Source organism: Rutilus rutilus (assembly GCF_951802725.1).
Source record: "Rutilus rutilus genome assembly, chromosome: 7".
Classification (NCBI taxonomy): domain Eukaryota; kingdom Metazoa; phylum Chordata; class Actinopteri; order Cypriniformes; family Leuciscidae; genus Rutilus; species Rutilus rutilus.
Window position 1 is genome coordinate 40855094 of NC_140221.1, and position 12008 is coordinate 40867101.

The 12008-nt window shown below is 37.5% G+C and overlaps 2 protein-coding genes across 2 annotated transcripts in view; one reads left to right on the plus strand and one right to left on the minus strand.

Moving 5' to 3' along the window:
- The window catches only part of hk2 (hexokinase 2), a 61055-nt gene extending 57464 nt beyond the window's left edge, over positions 1-3591 (minus strand). The window contains exon 1 of the mRNA XM_084413828.1: positions 3354-3591. Within this exon, the coding sequence (XP_084269954.1) occupies positions 3354-3416 (63 nt within the window). The 5' untranslated portion in view covers positions 3417-3591. The remainder of the gene's footprint in view (positions 1-3353) is intronic.
- Positions 3592-6600: 3009 nt separating this feature from the next.
- On the plus strand, positions 6601-11662 carry figla (folliculogenesis specific bHLH transcription factor). The gene is made up of 4 exons (XM_084413186.1): positions 6601-7078; positions 9945-10094; positions 10194-10283; positions 11185-11662. The coding sequence occupies exons 1-4, from the start codon at positions 6845-6847 to the stop codon at positions 11365-11367; spliced, it is 657 nt and encodes a 218-aa protein (XP_084269312.1). The 5' UTR covers positions 6601-6844; the 3' UTR covers positions 11368-11662.
- The last annotated feature ends 346 nt before the right edge of the window (positions 11663-12008 follow it).

Consider the following 12008-nt stretch of genomic DNA (forward strand, 5'->3'; position numbering starts at 1 on the left):
TCACCAATGCAAACATGAGGTAAGTACAGTAAGAGCTTCGTTGTGCAGTGTAACAGCAAGTGTCCAGATAAACTCGCGCTGTGTGATTGACAGCTTGGGCGATTGGAAAGGGATTGTTCTTTGATCGCTTTCTGTATATATATTAATCACAGTTTAAGTAAGATTATTTTCATCCTACTAAGAGAAACGACGTGAAGTTGATCGTTTAGTCACTGGCTTGATTTACTGATGCATAAACAGTATTGAACGACTTTAAGAGAAAGATTATCTGTCTGAACTTGAACAATTACACATCAGAAAATCACATAACCCACTGGTTCTTCAGAGGCTCGGATGAAGGAACTAAAAAAATACTTTTGTGTTCATTTGTACATCCAAACACTGAGCAACTGCCACGCTTCGCTCGTTTGCAAGCCATGATGTCTTTTGAGGAAAAAACAATATCGCACTCGCGCAGCTCATTTTCTCATGGGCAGGCCAAATTCTCTTTACGGGAAAAGAAGAGAAAGGGGAGGTAACCTTTCCCCTTATGACGACATAAGGGGAAGATTTCTAGATTCGCCTGTCTGAGCTTTCATTTTCTCAAAAATACCCAGGGCTTCGTTTACACCAAGCGGCAACCTCCCTGTCTCTCTCTTGAAACCAGCACGGAAGTGAATTCAACGGCAATTCATCGACTGGCCGCTTGAGGCTGGGTGCAGAAGTGAGTCAAATCTGTATCTCCCCCATGTTAAAATACCCAACTTTACAGCAGAAAAAAAACACGTTTACAGCCTGGTGCAAAAAGTGGCTTTGGTCTATATAGCTTATTTTTCCCTTCATGACAACTGTGAGGGGGGTGATTTTTTTATAACTCATCCGTTTACATTATATTAAGCCTTAAAGTTCTGCATAATTAAGGGTGTCCACTTTTGAGTGACAGGTGGATTCCCGCTGCAGTGGTCATCATTAGCCGTTTATCTGCTGTTTGTTAGCCGTCACGTTACCTCAGCTAATTGTCTGACTGTAAAAATAAATAAATTCGGGAGTGACGCGCTACCAAGATGGCGACGGTCGGCCACGCCCACTTTAGGCTTCAAAAACGGTCTTCAGAAACCAACGAGTGACGTCACGGACACTACGTGCATATTTTTTTTACAGTCTATGGTTTACACCCATCAAACCGTCTAGCCACTGGGGGATCATAGGCAGGCTAGGGAAACTCATATTAAGGTTAAAAAACCTTTTAACAGTCTAACTCCACAATTCAGTACTTCACAGTTCACAGTCTTTGTAATATGTTTTAGCAATACATTTCTAACACTTATAATGTGTTTATTTTATTTTTTTAGAATTGCCTTTACAGGGACTTTAAGGTTAAAAAACCTTATAAAGTGAAATTTTCATGCAATGGGACCTTTAAATGTCAACAAAAGACAGTTTCAGCACTGTTCGTTCAAATCTGCCTGTTCAGCTTTGTGTTGCTGTCCTTCAGACAGCCCTTAACAATACTCGCAATGCGGATCATAGTTCATAACTGGAACAGAGAAAGCATGTTTCAAGTTTTTTAAGACAGATTTCATTCCTAGTGCTCCAAACATGAACCAGCACTGTGTATGCGCACACAGACATATTTCATCATGTCTTCTTCAAATTAAATATATGATATGTTCAAATAAGGATACTGATACTACGGTACATCTGATTATGAATGCGATGACACGATGAATTACTGATCTGATACACAGAAGACAATAATGTAGACCGAAAATTCAAAGAAGGATGGACAAAAAAGTAACTAAGTCTTCGTTCTTTCTGTGTTAAACTGACATGTGTTATTTGGTCAGAGATTGCAGTGCTTAAATGCAATGAAAATATTATAATTTTTCATATAGACCAATAACTCTGGAAAGATATAACGCTGATTTGATGATATTTCTAAGAATAATTTATCATAACATATTTGAATTATTCATGATAGATGTTAGTAGTCTCTACTAATAAGATTTTTGTGAGCTTGCCACATATCAAAATATGTTTAAGAGATAGCCTACTCAACTCGGGCATGAGGAACATGGCAGTGGTTCTTCATTTGGTATTAAGAATTTGTGTTTGATTCTGGAATGTTCTATTCAGCATTGTGTATATCATCTGATCCCAGACAGTTGAAAATAAAAATGCAGCTTTTAACCAGGGTATATTAATTTCATACAGTTTGTTGTTTGTACAATGATCCCATTCATTTGGCCATTTGTTGATAACGTAGGCTATAAGACACTGAGGGTAGGCCTAATAGCTGACTTGTCAGACAACTATTCATCCAGTGCAGTTTCATTCACGCAACACTAGTTAACCAAACAAAGGTGAGTCAGGTCAGTAAAAGAATGCAGTTGATAGTCTTGTTTAGAATCAAACACTACGTATATAAAAAAGGGCTGTCAACTGTAATCTGCTAATGTGTGAACAAATACAGATTAAGTTTTGGCGTAGGCCTATATATCACAATGAATATGAAGGCATGAAATATGAACATCTTGTCAATTCCTGAGTTGCTCTGAAGAGTATGGAGGACATCACATCAAATTAACTTACCGGTTTTTTTTTTTAAGTGTTACAATGTAGCCTACTTGTCAGAGGTCACAGAGAAGACACTGCATGCTTTTGTCATAATGGAATTTACTGAAGTCGCGCGCCCAGAAGGTGACACACGTGACTAGCAGGGCGCTACTGTCTCAGGTTACCAGAGCAACACTCGCTCAGTTAAAGGTACGTCGTGGCAGGAAGCGCCACGAAAACTCGCCCAGCTAGTTTATCCAATATAATTTTTACCTTTATTATCATTGTTTATATAGACCATTATTTCGAACTGGCAGACATACGGTTATGTTATATACTAAAAATATAGCCTATATTATGGACACGAATATCATCTAATGTTATTATTGGTATGGAGCAGCTCCCAACTCCCAAACTACGTAACGTTACTCTTCATACTTCAAAAATGCGGAAACTGACGTTTTGCTACTGACGCACGGAACTCGTGGAAATACTCGATGTAGGGGAAATTTAGAAAAGGAAATCAACATAGGCCTAACGGAATATTCAATAAACTACAGGATCTCAAAGCCTGTTATAAGTAACGTTAGGATCGTGATATTATCTTGTGTCAAGTGATGTAAAGCTGACCTCGCTGTCACACACACGTGTAGTAGATGCGAAAGGATGTGAACGACTTAGCTGCTACATTAAAAACCAACAAACGAACATTGTAACTGACCGATAATGATCTTCACTCGTCCATCTGCCTGATTAAGTCAATATACAATGTGAGATGTCGATTTAGCGCAAGCCGGCTACAGTAGTAGGCTACTTACTTTCTGGACGTGGTCATGATGAAGCTCAGTGAAGTAGTATGCCAGTAAATGAGAGGCAATCATCGTCTTCTGTCAGCTTGGGCTGTCTTAAACTTCTTAAGTGTGTTGAATGTGATCTGAACTGATTGTAAGTCACTTTGAGTGCGAGCTCATGTTCTTCAAGTTTCTCAAACTCTTTCTTGGACTTGCGCTATCCGGTACGATGATGATGATGCAAAGTGATGTCACTATTAATTCCACCCACTTCACACTAGTAATTTGAGTAGTTTTACGTCACTGAGATTCTTGCTGCTGATTGGCCGCAAAGAAGGCGTGTCAAACTTTACAGACTCTGGGACACCCCCATCCAGACTCTCAACCAATCCCAGCATCATTTATGATATAATAAAATTATAATTTTGTCTTTTTTTTAATCCAATTTTCTGTAGGCTAACATATGTCTTCATTTTTTAGGAGTTTGATCAAACCATGCATCAAAAAAGACATGATAAAAATAGCAATTTACTGTAATTCAAGATCATTTGTCAGTGAAAGCTCTGGTTAAACAGCATAATGGGATGATGTTTTTATGTATTTAAGAATAAAGGAGTCTAGGTTGCAGCAAGAGTACGTGCTCTTCATCTGAATTCGTTCATTTTGTCTGTATGACACAACCTAGAACTAGATGTGCAACTTGGCACGTCTCCTTGTATGACACACACAGCAATAGTTTCATCATGACTTCTTTAGAAACAGTCTCTTGACTGCAAACTTTGCATTTGTCCCCCTACACATTTGGGAGTCTAAAAGATGTTTTCCATAGAAGTCCAGTCATTTTATGAAAAAAAGGTTGAACAAATTGCAACAGAAGCAAACTCAACTGATTTCGTATCCTCAATATGTCATGAGTAAGGGAAAAAAAAGCCCCGAAGAATCCCATTAGGGGAAAGTTTCGAAAAAGACCCAAATATAGCCTATTCATACGCCTATTCACTCTTTTTTTTAATGTGAATAGGTTAAAAAATTTAACCTTTAGATATCATCATGAAAATTACTGAGTTGATTGCTTACATCAAGACAAAAAAAAAAAAATGGTTTGTTAACATGGACAAACGGTGCATAATTTAATTACGTATGTGCTAATTTGCATAAATACCACAACAGATCTAAACATTGGTATAGCCAGGTGAAAATGTCTTGTTGAATCTTGTTGACACATAACAATAAAATACTTAATGTTAAGGTCTGAATGGAACCCATTTAGGCTATCCATGAGCATGAATAGGCTAGATAGAGTCAGGAAGAAGTACTTTAGAAACCAGCCTCTATTAATTATTATTGCAGAGATGGGGTTTGGGGCTGGGTCCGTGGGACTGTTTCTGGGGATTCACTTTTTATTTTGCCTACTTTTTTTCTTCTGCATTCTCCTTACCATTGTCTACTGTTCTTCCCTCAGACTCGTCCCCCAGAAACAGTCCCACGGACCCAGCCCCAAACTCAATCTCTTAAAAATTAATAAAGGCTGGTTTCTAAAGTACTTCTTCCTGCCTCTATGTATTAATGCTCATGGGTAGCCTAAATGGGTTCCATTCAGACCTTAACATTAAGTATTTTACTGTTATGTGTCAACAAGATGTTGTACAAAAGAAATTAGTTTTTCAAGTGACTAATGTTGTTAGTACTCCTCCTTTCACTGAAGCTCACTTTTGAAATACCCACAACACCACTTTGCCTATTATTTGGGTTAGTACGATTATGAATTCACAGAATGTCTTTGGAGAGAGCTGGTTCCCTGTTATCAGATAAGCATGAATTGAGTTCCTGACATCCCACAGGCACATTAATGTAAGACAGCAGCTGATCAGATTCCAAACCCACAATTGTGCCTCAGTTGTTCTCAAAATCATTATCGTGAGGGCAACTACAGTCTCTTGCATGAGCAAGCTGTAAATCTTTACTTGCTGAAACGAATGCAACATATGAAAGTCTTCTGTGATGAATGTTTTCATAACACTTCTTGTTTCTTCTTGTTTACATAGATATATAGATATATAAAGTAAAAAAATAATAACAGCCAAAAACAGAAAAGAAAAATCTATTTGATGTCTTTCACACTTGGCATTGGAAATTAGGATATTAGGCCATTATAGTTGTGAATTATGGAGATAATTACAGATTACTGTCCAGCAGACTGAGTTAGAGACATTGTTTGCTTCTTTTTATTTCATTTTATGTTCAAAAGAAGTGTGATAAGAGTTCTTTGTCATGGGGAAAAACAGCAAATAATACACTGAATCAAATCTTTTACAGAACGGTTATGTCAGTCAGACTGATGTATGACCGATGTATGTTGTGTGATGTAAGACCGATAAGAACAGGACAACTTTATCCACTCTCAATCTGGTGATTACGTGATGCGTCATTAGGTTTTCAATTCATAAAAGTTAGTTGTGGTTTTATGATTTAACAAGGAAGTAATGAAGATGAACAGGATGTTTACATTGGATTATTTTCAGACATCACCACACTAAGATGTTTAGCTATTTATTATTGAATTTTGCAAGGAATATGTTTAATCCACGTTTTTATACATCTTCTCTCTGAAAAAGGATATTGTTTTAAAAAGTATACGATTAAGTAAGGCAGACAAATGACTCACCAGTATGATGCATTTCCACTAACTGGTTCATAAAGGATGATTTCTTACAAAAGAAAGGTGATAGACAGTATGTGTTCAGTACAATGCCACTCGCGACTCAGACTGAAGGCTATAAGGAGCGTATTTGTGTAAGTGTGTAATTATTCTCAGTGAATATGTTTATGACCAGTGACAATTATGTTGTACAGTTTCACTGAGTCAAGAAGTGGGGATGGATCTGAAGTAGTATACTGAAAGGGAAGAAATGCAACAACAAAATAATATGAATGATGATGCAATGTTTATGCAAATGAGATCTGCTGCAGACAGTGCATTCATGCTTGTATTTTGGTATGCTACAAAAACGTGACCTCACAGACATGAACAACTTATCTATTGTTGTTGCTGTTGTTTAATGAAAATCGAAACACTGTTGTTGAAAGTTTGAAACAAAGGAGAAGGCATCGCACGGAATAAGGGTAAGATGGGATCGCAATTCAATCTTCATGTATTCAAGTGAAGTTTATAGGCTACAGTTCTTGTGACAACTGAACTTCCCCACGTGATTCAGGGTAAAATTACTTTTCATGCAGATTCAAGAGATAATACCCTGCACTGCCATCTAGCGGTGAAGCCTGAAAAGCACCTAATCTACATCAGTCAGGCAGGAGTTTGTCGCACAGGTGCTATCAGTTAGAATTAGATTTTTAATGAGTCATTTGACCAACTTCTAGACCAATAGATTCTACAGTAGCCTATGATCAATTACAATATTTTTTTCTTTCCAAACATATCATTTGCTTTACCTGTGTTATTTTAGACCATAGGCCTGCTGAGCAATTTTCTCATTTAGTATTTTAAAGAAAATACACGAATGTCAGGTGAAATGACCGGCAAGAAGTTCAGGTCCATAGTGGGTCTCATGAAAGTTCCAGAGCGCGAGCTTATGGGCGATATTTTGTTGTGCGAGAGCGCTGAACCTTCACTTCCCGTTCACGTGAATATTGGTAAATTTGTCCGTTTGGACGACGGCCAGTACCTCGATACGGAGGACCGAGATAAAGCTGTTAAGAGACGACAGCTTGCAAACGCAAAGGAGAGACTTCGGGTGAGTGTTTGCAAAGTTCACGACAGCAGGCATAATTTGTTTCCAGCATTTGTACATTGCTGCCCTCTTTTGGCGAGTAAAGCGCTGCAGTTCATTAGTTTATTAGTTCTGTAAGTTACGGTGCTGTTTTACTTGATGCCATTCTGTGATGGAAACTTTACGTTTCTCGAATAAATCGACAGACTTGCCAAAAGTAATGGTAAAAATAAATGTTTTGCCCTTTTTGGATAATGTTTCCAATTACAGCTTGACTGAAAAATAAGCTACTGGTCAAAAATATTCCTTCCCAAGTCTCATCTCATCCTTTGCTCTTCGCTGACTCTCTTTCCATGGTAATGGCTCCAAATACACTATAACTTTTGATAAAACTTTAGGCAGGACCGGCGAGTGCACCACTGCCGCTCTAGGCGAAAAACAATTGTGCCGCCCCTAGGGCTGGTCCAAATACAATTTTTTTTGAGCTTCGGAGAGAGGGTGCTGAACATTTTCTTCTCTCTAATAAAGGCAGGAATCTGTATGTGTCTGTCTGTCCGTTTGCATTTTGATTATTTCGAGAACCGTTCATCCAATCGACTTCACAAGGGAGTGCAGTGTGCATTTGGTGCAATATAGATACTTAGACACGCGAGACGCCACACATTCAGAATTAATACACTTTTAGTAAACTACAGAACAGCGCGAGCGGGAAGCGGCGCGCCTCACGCGGGCAGGGCTTATATGCTCCTAGAACAGACACTGCACTAGTGAAAACGCACACACAGGTCTGTTAACTTAAGCAATACTTTTAAGGTAGTCTAATATTCTTCTGACTAACAAATTACTGACACAGTAAAAGGTAGATTTAAATAAAGAAAAACAAAATTTAAATAAAGAAAAACAAAATTTAAATAAAGAAAAAACGAAATTTAAATAAAGAAAAAACGAAATTTAACTAAAGAAAAACTAAATTGAAATAAAGAAAAACGAAATTAAGTTAAATTAAAACCGAGATTAATTTAGATTGATAATAACGGGTAAAAAGGCTAATAGGCTACATTTTGTTTCTATTATCTTATTTTCCACAATGTCAAAGCAACGCAGCTTAACCCAAAATACAAGCTCAGGCATGCACTTCTGTCCAAACAAACTCCGCTGTTCTGCGCATAGCCAGAGAATACTCCCGTTGCAGGAACACTTTAGTAGGCCAAGAGGAAGCAAATATATATACATATACTATATGCGTAGGTGGATGTGATCGAGGAATTTGGCTGTTAAAAGTATAACATTTAAAGCCACTTAAATTAACGAAATGACTCAAAGATTCGTTCATTTTGATGAAAAGTAAAATGATCCGAACTTCCCATCACTCAGTCATGACTCATGAGTCATGACTCGTGAGAGCAGGGGGCGGGGCGGGGCAGCGGCAGCTCAGCAAATCATATAGCCTATTTTGTGAATTGTTCATTCCCGATTGGCACACATTTTGCCGCCCTTACAAAAGTGCCGCTCTAGGCAATTGCCGCGCCGGCCCTGACTTTAGGGTGCAAGGCAAGCACAACTAAAATAGCCTACTTGGAATTTGTGTAAAAATGGCATTATTATTATTATTTTATATATATAAAATTATTTATTTTTTTATTTTTTTATTATTATTTTATTTTTTTATTTTTTGTCCTTTGTGATGGCTTGTCGTCTTTTTAAGACTAGTCTTTCCTGGTGCAGTAAAATCATCGATGGAGCAAGTTTCCAGTTTTAATATGAAGTAAACCGTAACAAAAGAGAGACAAAATCCGTTTGTTTCAATCAAAATGCATGTGCTAATCAGTCCTTTTGTTAACCTCGTTGTTTTTTTATGGCTTTACAGAAAGGCAGTTCTTTTTTTCTTTTCTTTTATTGACTTGCACCTGAAAGATTCAAAATCTCAGGGCCAGTAATGGTGTAATAAAGGCCTTCCTGCTTCAGCTGGAACAATGTTCTTTGGCATTTAAGAAAATGCATTTTTATTTTAATAACTACAGCTTTGACAGAAATAAATGTTCAAATGGCAGGTCTTAAAGTTCCCCTGGTGAAAATCAAGCTTTTAATGTTGTTTATGTCTATGTGGTGTTTTTAATACAGGCCATGTACAAATTCATAAATCAACACCATTGCTGAATATTTTCTCCTTAAAACTGCAGTGAACCAAAGACAGTCTCAAAAACACAATTTGATATTGCTGGTGTTAACTACCTTGTAACCAATCACGTTAAAGTGTGATTGTCAACGACTGGATCTCTAAACTGGTGTGAGTGGGTGGAGGTGGGCATAGACGTTGGAACAGGGCGGGCGTTATAACCATTAATATAACAGACTATTGTAAACCTTGTATTAGTTAGGAACACTTGTCACATTTAAACAACAATACACTTCCACTTGCATGTATTTGACAATCGGAATATCAGATATTTCATGCCATAGCTAACACATTTGTGAATATTCTGAATAAAAAAAGGAAAAATTACATAAAAGCAGATCATCATTCATTCAGCGCTGTTGACTTTAGAGCGGTCCGTGGAGCTCGCTGAACTCCAGACACACACGGCCACGTTTTCTGCGCGTTTATGACCCTGCTCTGCGTAAATGCATTGCCTCTTTCGATGCGTTTTGATATAGATTTAATTGAAGGTAAATTGGAGCGGCTGTGCGTACGTAACGCCCACAGACGTTAAGTGAACGAGACAGAGGCTGTCCGGTACTGTCTGAAATGGTTAACTCTGTGGCGATGCATGTGTAAAACAGATTTAACTAATCATAAAGTCAATCAGGATACATAACACAGCCTACTATAGGCCTACACTAACCATGTGAAATGTTACCTGTTAATGGTGTCATCTGCTGCTCCACTCAGGTGAGGAGCCTGAACAGCATGTTCTCGTACCTTCGCCGTATTGTGCCTGTGATGCCGCGAGATCGAAAGCCCAGTAAAGTGGACATGCTGAAGGCTGCAACGGAGTACATCCGGCTCCTCTCAGCGGTCCTCAATCACACCTCTGCCACTGTGAGTCAAGCCCCACGCCATTCCCTTTTGTCCTAGAAGATATTACAAGACCATTCATATACAGTACGAGTGCAAAGTACGTGTGTGTGTGTTTTGCAGGGAAATGGGAATGCAAATGTTTTCCTGGACACTGGAATCAATTACTCAAGCATGGAGAGTGACTCTTCTGATCTCTGGAGCATGGAGGATGTGAGTACACTGAAGAAATGTTCTAGAAGTGTGTAAAATGTGTTTTAAGTAAATGCTTTCAATCAGATGTCACACTAACATTCAAAAGTTTGGATGTTTTTGTTCCCCTCTCTCTCTTGGCCACCAAGGCTGTGTATGTTGGATCAAAAATACAGTAAATCTGTAATATTCAGTGTTGGGGAGTAGCTAACTGCAAGTAGCAATGCTACTAAACAAAATTTTCAGTAGCTTGACAGGAGCTAAATTGCTTTTAAAGCAGTGTAGTTTTTCCAGTGAGCTAGTTATGAATATGCAAGCCAAAGATTAAAAACACTGTCTGTGCATTTACAGGTGAATCATAGCCTTTTAAAATTAATTGTCCTGCTTTATTGCATATTTCAGATTTTATGATGACCTAAATCTGTTTAATCTGTCCCGCCACAGTTTTATAACGACGTTGTGTTTGGCACCATTGCTTTGGCAAACCATCTGTCAATCGAAAAAGAATCGTTCTTCATTAACAATTATTCAGTTGTTTGTAATATACAATGTCACTGTAAAAAAAATAAAAAAATTCTAAGTAGTTTTACTTTTTCAAAAGAGTAGTTAGACTGTATCTTAACTACTTTTATATATTGTCAAACTACAAACTACAGTTTCAGAGTAGCTTCCCCAACACTGGTATTATTGTAAAATAAAATATTACAGTTTTCTAGTTGAATATATTGGAGAAGAAAGTTGTATTCCTAGGATGTCAAAGCTTTATTTTAAGCATAATTAATCCAGTCTTCAGTCTCATGATCCTTCAGAAATCATTCTAATATGCTGATTTGCTGCTCAAAAAACATTTATTATTTCTTCTTCCTTTTTTCCTCTGAAATCTCTGCATGCTATCACTGTATCGCCTCGATCTCCTCCTCAGGCCCTGGAGTTGAATCCCTTTCTATCTGAGGACGTGAGCTTGGCTGCCCCACTGGTCACCATGGCGACAGGAGCGGACGATGACATTGATCTCAACAACATGACAGTACAGTGTGTCGTACCAATGTACATTGTTCAGGTCGGCTCAGAACAATCGGTGGTAACGAGTACACACTCGTCTTAGTGCCTTCTTTTGGTGCTTTGAATCACTCACATTTTTCTGTATGTGACTTCAAGATCTTCACTTCATGCTATTTGTGCCCTTTATCACTAATATTACTAAAATATTTGAAATGTCAGCCAAGATGAGTTGGATGGTTGACTGATGCTGAGCTCTCATGAGACTTTATTTTGTTGGATTATTTATTTTTTCATAAATGTAAACTCCATTAATTATGGGAGGAAAATCTCTATAGAGTTTATTTTGAGTCTTTTCTGCTGCTTTATGGTTTACAAACATGAATAAATTGTAAATGCTAATTAATGCGTTTTAATCATTATTACAATTTTTAAACATCAAGGTTAAAAGGCATATGTCAATGACTAATGAGGTTCAATATTATCTTAGAAAATATGTCTTTGCATGTTGAATTTTATATAGCTAAAAAACATTTCTGCGAAAAAGCTGTAAAAATCAAGTCTACGCACTTTAGTTTTCTTAATCTCTTTTTTTTTTTTTTTTTTTTTTTATGACTTACAATTATGCGCAATTACAAATCTATACTTTTATTCCCCATTTTGTACTTTTTAAAATGGGGGAAATGAATCATCTAGGCTTTATGCGTCACATGAACAAACAGGAAACTGGTCTCATTGCATCCACTG

Bases quoted from the DNA above. Each gene is read 5' to 3' on its own strand.
- figla (XM_084413186.1), top strand. From the start codon at position 6,845: ATGTCAGGTGAAATGACCGGCAAGAAGTTCAGGTCCATAGTGGGTCTC. The intron at 7,079-9,944 runs GTGAGTGTTTGC...TGCTCCACTCAG, and splicing joins ACGCAAAGGAGAGACTTCGG to GTGAGGAGCCTGAACAGCAT. The intron at 10,284-11,184 runs GTGAGTACACTG...TCTCCTCCTCAG, and splicing joins ATCTCTGGAGCATGGAGGAT to GCCCTGGAGTTGAATCCCTT.